We start from the raw sequence: 9,975 nt of genomic DNA, 5'->3' as shown, positions 1-9,975 counted from the left end.
AATGCAAAGTTACCTACAAAATATTTGTGAATTTTATAATTCTAATATGAAATTTAATAAATACATGATAGATACAGATAGATATATTATATATGATAAGCAAATCAGTGATGTTACCTCATACTTCTAATATGCCTAATACTGTGTCATTCAGATTTTCTAATTGTTTGATGATCGCCATTTAATAAAATAAATAAACTTACCTTTGCATTCAACAGTATTAGATTCTTCACCAGGGCCTGGACAGAAATGATATTTTTGACAATCATACGCGTCAGGTACGAGACCTGTGATATATAATGATATAATTATCAAGATATAAAATTTAATTTGATAAATATTATGAGCAAATGCTACCAGATACTCTATGCCCTAGCATGCTTAAAAAATCATTAATTTATTAATTGTACCTTCGGTTCTGCATCTAATCTGATCTTGTATGTTTGAGCACGGTCCAGGTTTAGCTGAGCAGCCTCCTTCTTTAACATTGCAAGTCTCGCGGCCACGACAAACATCTACCGGAATAGTTAGCCAATTTTTTCCTGTATAGTTTTGATAATAAATATTAAAAACAAAAAGTTTGTAATGAAATCAATGATTGTAGAAAATGGGTTATTAATATAATTTTGGAAATAAAAGATTTTAATTGAACACATTGTACATAATTTTCTCCAAACGGACTAAAGATTTTGTAATATGGCTTTAATAAAGGAGTAGGTGCATGTAAATTGATCATAGGTATTATATTCTAATTATTTAAATATTTAAGATGTAAGCCGTTTTTATCTGTAACATTATATAAACAATTTATTACAACTTTTGAAGTACCTACATATTCATCATAAAATGTATTCGTGTTGCATTTTGCGTATTTAGTACTTTTATTTTAAATTTTAATAGTAAAAATTAAAGAAATTAATAACTTTGAATTATAAATCTTCTATACGTTTCACTCATATCCTAACAACCAATTCTTGATTTTTATTTGGCCATATTTATTTATTTATTTATCTATTTATTTATACCTGATTTTACACATTTGGCGACATTCATGCAGGTTGTGCAGATTAAACCTGGTGTTCCACGATCCGCGCATCTTCTTACTTCCCGGGGATCCGTTGACGAATTATTTGCAACAGGATCAGCTTTTATTTGTTCAGACGATATGCAAATCTAGTGAATTAAAAAAAAATCATTAATATAAAATCATGAATCAATTGGGTATTATTCTCATACTCACGAAAAATGTGAAAGCGATTATGAGTTTATTTTTCATCTTGCCGAATAAATTCAACCAAAATGCTTAACGATTAGAAATAGTATAATAATAATTTAAAATATTTTATGCTATAGATATATTATCCACTCGAACAATGTCGTGTTAATTTACTTTATCAAAGTAGAAATAGTTCTTGACATTTTTTTTAAGATAAAGATAAGAAAAGAGTGATCTAATTAATAGTTTTTCCCGATGAGTATATATATATATATATATATATATATATATATATATACTAGCAAACCCGACGAACTCCGTTTCGCCACCAGATGGTTTTGTGAGAAAGATTTTATATTTGAAGTGTTTTTTAGTTGAACTTCTCTAAGTAAATGAAAGTGAATCCGCAAATTATCCGTTTCATTGAAGTGCTTTTTGGTAAACCACATTTTTTAGTTTTTGGTCTGACGTTAACACAAACAAAGCGGATGGTTTCCGAACTCGTGAATAGGCAACGTATAACTGACCATGTGAAAAACAATGATTTTCTAAATAATCTATTTGAAATTTATCCCGCAAACACTAAGCGACTGGCCTTGCGACTTATTATTGCGAACGCAAGGTGAACTGAAAATTGCAATCGTTCGAAGTCAAACGGAAGACCAGTCGGAATCATCGGTATGTCACCAAATCGCCAGCAATTTTTTATTGAATGGTGAAATTCAGTGCGTGTACATCATTATTCTTCGCGAAAAACCCGACTTATTTTTATATATGTATAGATATATATATTATCGGGCATAACATCAATAAAAAAAATATTTTGAGAATTTATTTTATATCCATACGCTTTGGCTATAATCCTAGTCTTCATTCAGTGGTAACTAAAATACAATTTAAAAACTTTTTGCTAGTTTTAACAATCAGATTACTATATAATCTATATATTTAAAGTGATGGTATTAAAAATCAAAAATAGATTATAGAAATTAAAGAAAAGAGAAAGAATTAGATAATTGAATAATAATAATAATGGTGGTAGAGATCACTGGACCATTTTCTTTTCAGGTGTTATCGCAAGTACAAGGCTTTGGTGTGGCTTCTCAATGAAATGATAAGGTGTTGAGATTTCTTAACATCAGTTTTTATGTTCCATTTATTTAGCCATAAGTATGTCGTAGTTTTTCTTAAAAACCTTAACTGCTTTTCTCCTCCACCAGGTCCTGGAGATGTAAAATCATGTCTTATAACTGGAGATATACATATTTTTTAAATGGGTCATTAAAATGGACAATATAATGAAAGTCATTATATTGACTGTTTTATAAGAAATATATGAAAACCATCAATTGTATACTATAGTATGATTACGTGGTAATAAGCGATCGGTCAATAATCCAGGATCATCCAGGTTCATACTAAGCAAATTCTACTGTATACTTCACTATTTTTTGAATTGTAATGAGAATTACTATTATCAAAATAAGCTGAAGATTTTTACAATATTATCAAAATCTTCAGCTTATTTATGGTAAATTAGAATTTTATAAAGTGCTTCATAGATAAGAAGGCTCAAAAAGTAAAATGGCCTTCTAAACATGTGTTCTTGATCTGAATGAGCCCCCGGCGCACATCATTCTATTTGAGTTGTAAGTATTATTTTTGTATCACTTATTTTATTCTATTTTTGGTTTCCTTCATTAGTTATTTATATTATTTTTAATCGCGCCATTTTGGATTATAACACTGGTATCAACTGACACTGACAAAAGTAAATTGTTATAACTCAGAGTGCTAATAGTTTGAATATCAGTAATTCCGATTATGATATCATATAAAGAAACTGGTTTGTAAAAGAATCCACAAATTGTTAATCAACTATAACTCTATTTTGTTATGAAAACATATTAATCAACATTTTAAATTTGAAATTTACCCTATTGACAGTTATGGACAAGAACTCTTTTACGCTTTGCGGCCATTTTGTATCAACAGATGTCACTCGCGTTCCTTTGCGAGAAAACGATATGACGATATCTTTGTTGTGATCGAAAACACAAATGTCACTTTAATTAGCCAAAGATTAGAAACTGATAGCATTACATTTGTTTATGTGAAACATAATACATTATTATTACTGCATTTATGTGTGTGTTAATTTATTAAAACTTAATTAAATTAATCATTTATAATATGTTGGGCAAACGTTCGTCAAATGCAGGAAAAAATCGATCATCGATCAAACATGATTCTAATAATCAAATGTCTCATAAAACTAGCATTTCCATGGTGCCTGGATTAAATAAGCAACAAAAATCTATTGTTGATGACAGAAAAATGCGAGCAGAAGCAATTGCTTCTCTTCCTGTTTTAACAACACGAGATATTGCAGAACAGTTTCCTACCTATGCAGCAGGTACATTTAAAAACGCTTTTACTTACTAATTGATGTTTAAGTGTATTTTTGAAAATAGGTAATAAGATTTAAAACTATTACCTTAAAAAGGCAATAGTGGTAAGGATTTTATTAAACAATTATTACTAGAATGTGTTTATACCCGATCTTAAGATTATTGAGTATTTGAGAAACATACCACATAAAATAATCATAAATAACAAATCATAAACTGTCTTTATAATGTATATGTTAACAGACTCAAAATACTATATATTATTATTACTCTAATTCCTATTATATCATATTTAAAAAAATCGTACTTTGTTACACAATATATGTATGATCTATCCTAGAGATGGGCTTATTATATCTGAAGCCGGAGCAGTTTGATTTGACTCCGCTTCAGAAAGGAGTCATATCCACTTAACAACTCCACAACTCCGACAATTTTGTAACATAATACTTGACACAAATGTGTTCTCTAGTGCGTTGTTAACATATCTAAGGATTTGAAAATAGTTTACAAATAGTTCAAACATTTTTATTCATTTTATTATAATAATTACTATTTTATGCATTTCAATATGCATACAAATCTCAAATTGACAAAAAAACTTAGGAATTTTGATTTCTAAGCTTGATTTTGATCAATTTTGTAATTATTTTTGAAGAAAAAAAAATAGAATTCTTTGAATATGTTTATTTTTATATGAAAATAATGCAGTGAACCTTATATATGAAATGAGAACAAATCTTTATGTATAATATTTTTCACAAAATAATAATACTTACCTCACATTCTCTTATTATTTCCTTTTCGAGAATTAATTTTACATCCGGTAGTTTGATTAGCATACTGTTACTTTTACACAATTATAAAATCATAATTGTGTAAAAGTTATAATATAATACTAAATATTTTTAGCTGGTTGTACACCTGGTTGAAAGAGCTCATTTATGGACAAACATTATCGTATACAGAATATAGAATACAAAATAGCATTATTTTGAGACATTATATACCTGGAAAGTCCTAAAACTGGGCTGTGAGACGAGAAAAATACCACTTTTTTCGAACCAATTCTTTGTATTAGTCAAAAATCTCAAGCAAATATCTTCACATGTTAACAGATTTAGTACCAGTTTAGGGAAGTCGGATATGACAAATCCTGTGAGACAACTCCACTCGGATTCGCTCCGAGAGAGGAGTTGTATCAGAGTGATAACTCCGGAGTGTGTTGCCCATCTCTAATCTATCCCTATAAATTTTGCAAATTACTCTCTAGTATTTCAGTAATAATAAATTTATCACATATTTGCAATATTTATTACAAATATCTAGTACATTTAAATACTACATGCATACATACATTTTAATGTAATTTTATATAAATTTAAACATGATTTATAGTTACTGAGTAATTGTATTCCGTCACAGTATTAGCTAGATCAGCCACAAGTGAAACAGTATTAGATGAAGAATTGGAATCTCTTCAGTTTGAATTGGAGTCTCTTCTTTCATCATTAGCATGCAAAATAAATTTGATGCATATTGAAATTGATGTTGAAGATTATATTCAAAAAGATCATAATAAACGTCTGAAATTGAATGTTAAACAGGTGAAATGATTTAACATTGCAAACAAAAACTTAATTCAGTTCAAAATTGTTTCATACATTAATAAATATTTATGTTTTTAGTCATATTTTTATAATTTTTTCTAGACACAAGCTTCTGGGAATCGAAGAAAAACAACTGATAAAACAGTTCCTCATAAAGCTGCAAAAGTTAGCAACAATGTATATAAATCAAAGAATTTTAAAAAGGTCCGGAATTCAGGGATGGGTGAAGTGATGTCCGATATGAAATCGGATCTATCAAAACCTGTAGTAATCAAAAATGATACTGCTTTTAAGTTTTGGGCTTCTGTGGATCCTTACTGTGCCCAACTTGGAACTGCAGACTTGGATGTAAGTCTATTCTTAAAAAAAATCACATTGTCGTGCTTTTTCTTAACTAGATTTTTTAAAATATGCAATATATACACAATTAAAATTTATTAAATATGCTTTCTATTCTGCTATAAAATGTGAAGAAACATATGATGATATTTATTATTCGCTTTTCAGAAATTAATGAAAATTATAAATAAATATGAAGAACCTTTACCTGCAATACCTGAATTAGGACCTCATTACACACAAAGATGGACTGCAGATGATTTTTTAATGGAGCAAAATTTTTCTTCATCAGAAAGAATGCAACCAAAGAATATAGACATGAACTTAAATATTCCAGCTCATATTGCTACAATGTTGAAGCATACTGAAGAATACAAGTAAATATATATTTTGAATTTTACAATTAATTAAACTATTTAAATCAAACATATTGAACAAATTATAGGCTATAAAGACAGAGAATGGGTGATTTTAATATGTATACAAACATGTCTAATTCTAAAAAAGATTATCATTTTTATGGATATATATTGTCTTACAATTTTTCTTTTTAATAGCGAAATACCTGGGCCACTCACACAAAGACTTCTGTCAGCATTATTGAATGTACCTGAAATTGAAAATATAGAACATAAATTAAATAGCGATACAGAAAAATATTTGCGAAAAGAATTGATTACTTTGGGAATTATGGATGAGGATGATTTTCCAAAGGTGCTTAATTCGATGGAATAAGGTTTAAGAATGAAACTTGGCATCTATTTATTTTATATTTTAGCCAAATCCAAATGATGAAGTTTGGGAAGAAACAAAACGAGTTTATTTAGATTTAACTGCATTAAATAAACAAAATGTTCAAAAACTTAAGGAACTTCATGCTGCAGCACAAATTGAAGTGAAAAAGACATCATTAAGGAAAAAGTTAGAAGTGGTTGATGGTCAGGTAAATATTGTTAGACATTGGTTTAGTTTCTGTTCAGTGACGATAGCAATATGTATTTGTAAGTCTCCTAATGTAAGGAGATTCTGTAACTTTTTTCTTTAATCAATGAATTCAATAAAAATAATTTAAATTTTGCAACAATCATAACATTTATATTTCTATATTTTATTTTGAGTAAGTAGTTTGTAATTTTCTTTGTTTCATTACTTATATTTTATATCATATTAGATAAAAATTAATGATGAAATACTTGCAATAAAATTAATAAGATTATTATCTTTAATTAAGGGCACAAGACATTTATTCAACTTTGATTTAAAAATTTATAATAGTTTAATGAATGCTTAATTTAATTAACTTTAAACTAATGATACTGTTTAATAATGTATAATAATGTTGTTTCAGATTTTAGAAGTTGTCAAAAAGTTTCAATTAATGAAACAGGAAAACAAACCAATAACCGAAAAAGATTTACAAGAAGCTGAAAAGCTTTTGAAAGAACAAATAATATTGAATGAAAAAATTATATCGATGCCTTCAACAGGACCTCATTGGGTTTAAATAATATGCACAAATGTTCTCTTATATGTTATTATCTAATATATGAGTAGATATATTTATAATAACAGAATATAATAAGAAGGCAAATTTACATTAATAAAGATCAAAACCAGGAAATTTCACAAATTATATGAAATTTAATTTTATAATTTTAATTTATTGCTGTTTATTACATTGTATTATGATATGTAGTCTTTCTGCAAAGTCAGTTCTGATCTTTATTTTTTATATTGAATAATAAAAGAACAGGGTGTTCCGAACCTTAACGTCAATCAGAAATGAGGTAACAGTATTGACCTTAACTGTTCTGAAAAAAATTGGAAAAAAATATCTTAAGTTGTTTGGAAATTATGAGCTTGTAAGTGCAACCTTTAAAATCGGTCTACATTGATAGGCCCTACTTTGAAAAAAATGTTTTAAGGTTTGTTGGCAAGTTTTATCAAATGTTGGCATATTTGATCATTTTTGTAAAATTGTAATATACTTATATAATAATATTATTAATGAATGATAATTTTATTATTGAAAATTTTCTAGTGCTCACTTTCCTCTTAATTTCCAAGTAATGTGAGATAATTTTTTGAATAATATGACCTAATTTTATTTCTAAAGTAAAGTATTTCTAAAGGTTAAGGCAATGAATCTAGCAAATTGTATTCTAACATCTCATTACACTATTTAATTTAATAAAAAAAAATCAATAAAAATTTAATGAAAGTGTTATAAGTAAATAATGTAAGATTGCACTAATAAAGGAAAATAAATCTGTATATTCAATGATAGAATTACTGAAACATTCATACTGTATAATTAAAAACCTTATTTGAGATTTAAATTTAATTATACTATGATACCTAAACACAAAACATGCATTACAAGGTAGCAGATTTTGTAAAAGCGGATTCAGTTGGCAAAACTTAATTTTTTGGTATTAAATGTTAAAATACAATAGTAAATTCAATTAAATCTTATATTTTGTTTATGGAATATTATTCATGCATTTTTGTGACAACTTTTACATAGCTATTTTAGCATAATTTATAAGTATTATTTACACATTTAAAGTAGAATTAAACAAATTGAGATGTCACCAAACATAAATGCAACTAGGCCCTTGAGATACAGAAAATGAATAATATTGTATATATAATATAATATAGGTCCCATTTATCAATATATATATATATATATATATATATATATATATATATATATATTTATATTTATGTGTGTGTGTGTCTTTCACGTTTTGGAAGTACCAATGTATGTATTTTTATAGATAATATGCAAAACATATCGTGGCTGAGATGGTTAGGCCGTAGGGACCATTGTTAAGTTCGAATCCTCAAATCAACATATATTTTTCTAACATGTTTATTTGAAAAAAAATAGGCAAATTGCTTCTCGAAAATATCTAATGGTTCTTAATTATGTTTGGCTGTTGCCACTGCAAGTTTCCTTGGAAAGAGATTTTGTTGAAATTGGAAAACATGTTGCCAGTCTATAAATATTTTGGTTTTACTCTATGTTTAATTTTTATTCTGAAGATTATTATAAAAATAAATGAACAGTCCCTGCTGAGCCTTGGTTGAACAAGTGTCTTTATCATAATAATAAATTTTTATATCATAAATGATTGATTAAAAGCTAAAGGCTAAAGTGTTATTTTCCATAAAAATGTGATTTAGGCAAGTACCACATAATATTTTACATTTTAAATTTTAGGCGAAGTTATTAAGATTTATGTATTCGTAAATATTTCAAAATAAATTCAAATAAGCTCAATATAATTTATTTTAAGCTTACATTGTTACATTTAGTAAATCCAAAACAATTTTTATTACACGTTTAAACATTAATTTAAACTAATTTTTAACTTTACATACAGTTTTTGAGGTTAGAAACTTTAAATGTCAAACATGTTTTGACAGTTATTTTTTACTAGTGTGTAAATTTTTTTGGCAGTTATTTTTTATTTAGTACACTGTACTGAATAAGTTTGTTTTCAAATGTGTTTAAATTTAATAATTGATTAAAGAAATACCACATACAAAATAATATTTAATACTGTTTTTCATAGTTTAATCAAAATGTGTATTATTTATAGAAGGAAATGAGTTTATGTTTGATTTTGATTGAAAAAAATGATTTGTGTATTAATTTTTGTGTTAAGAAGTGTTATCATGAGAGCAGTTGTTATTAATACTTCAATATTTACATCATAAATGGATCAAAAAATTTATATTTATGCAATGCTCTTTGTAAGTGATATTTTTCCTTTTAAATCATAAGTGCCTAACTGATAAAATCAAAATTAATCGTTTAATTTCATCTATAATTAACATCTAAAATTATAATTATTTGGAAATATTAGTTAATATTTTTCATTTTACTCAATTTGAAAATATCTTAGTTAAAACCATGACGGTTTCTTTAAATAAATTTATATGATTTATTTGAAGTTGAATCCATGGATACTATCCATGGATTGTTTAAAGAGCTTTTTTTTAAACTTTGGAAATGATATCAAGTTATTCGATTAACATAAATGATGTGCCTACAAATTATTCGAATGTTTTTATTTTTTCACTAAGTTTTTGTGGTTTTATTTTCAAATAAAATATTCAAAGCTTACTTATTGTTACTAGTCTGGTATTAAGTAACAAATAATTTTATTTTAAATGTACCTATATCCTTAGAATGAATATTTATTCTTATTACAGGTACTTATGCACTTATAGGAACAGGAACCATAAAATCTGGGTCTCCGCTATACTAAAAGAAATTTATCATCAAGAACTTATTGGACAAAATTTTTTGATGATTTTTTATTACACCAAGGACGAAATTATCCTATTTGATGAGCTTTCAGGGCGTGTACCACTGGAAAACAAC

General features: G+C 26.7%; 2 protein-coding genes across 2 annotated transcripts in view; one reads left to right on the top strand and one right to left on the bottom strand.

Annotated features, from left to right (window-relative positions):
• Window positions 1–1,365, bottom strand: part of LOC113377128 — a 2,695-nt gene extending 1,330 nt beyond the window's left edge. The window contains exons 1-5 of the mRNA XM_026617337.1: window positions 1,241–1,365; window positions 1,026–1,173; window positions 411–542; window positions 204–287; window positions 1–13 (exon numbers count right to left, since the gene is read on the bottom strand). The exon at window positions 1–13 is cut by the window's left edge and continues 215 nt beyond it. Coding sequence (XP_026473122.1) covers window positions 1–13; window positions 204–287; window positions 411–542; window positions 1,026–1,173; window positions 1,241–1,276 — 413 coding nt within the window. The 5' untranslated portion in view covers window positions 1,277–1,365. The remainder of the gene's footprint in view (window positions 14–203; window positions 288–410; window positions 543–1,025; window positions 1,174–1,240) is intronic.
• A 1,914-nt stretch (window positions 1,366–3,279) lies between these two features.
• Window positions 3,280–7,424, top strand: LOC113363411 (transcriptional adapter 3-A). Its single transcript, XM_026605913.1, has 7 exons — window positions 3,280–3,632; window positions 5,053–5,234; window positions 5,340–5,585; window positions 5,745–5,953; window positions 6,134–6,290; window positions 6,355–6,519; window positions 6,925–7,424. The coding sequence occupies exons 1-7, from the start codon at window positions 3,410–3,412 to the stop codon at window positions 7,078–7,080; spliced, it is 1,338 nt and encodes a 445-aa protein (XP_026461698.1). The 5' UTR covers window positions 3,280–3,409; the 3' UTR covers window positions 7,081–7,424.
• Window positions 7,425–9,975: the final 2,551 nt, after the last annotated feature.

Source organism: Ctenocephalides felis, unplaced genomic scaffold (genome assembly GCF_003426905.1).
Source record: "Ctenocephalides felis isolate EL2017-DRISC unplaced genomic scaffold, ASM342690v1 CF-g0.4_SCAFFOLD_00845, whole genome shotgun sequence".
Lineage (NCBI taxonomy): Eukaryota > Metazoa > Arthropoda > Insecta > Siphonaptera > Pulicidae > Ctenocephalides > Ctenocephalides felis.
This window is presented reverse-complemented; position numbering and strand designations above follow the sequence as displayed.

Bases quoted from the DNA above. Each gene is read 5' to 3' on its own strand.
- LOC113363411 (XM_026605913.1), top strand. From the start codon at position 3,410: ATGTTGGGCAAACGTTCGTCAAATGCAGGAAAAAATCGATCATCGATC. The intron at 5,235-5,339 runs GTGAAATGATTT...AATTTTTTCTAG, and splicing joins TGAAATTGAATGTTAAACAG to ACACAAGCTTCTGGGAATCG. The intron at 6,291-6,354 runs GTGCTTAATTCG...TTTATATTTTAG, and splicing joins ATGAGGATGATTTTCCAAAG to CCAAATCCAAATGATGAAGT.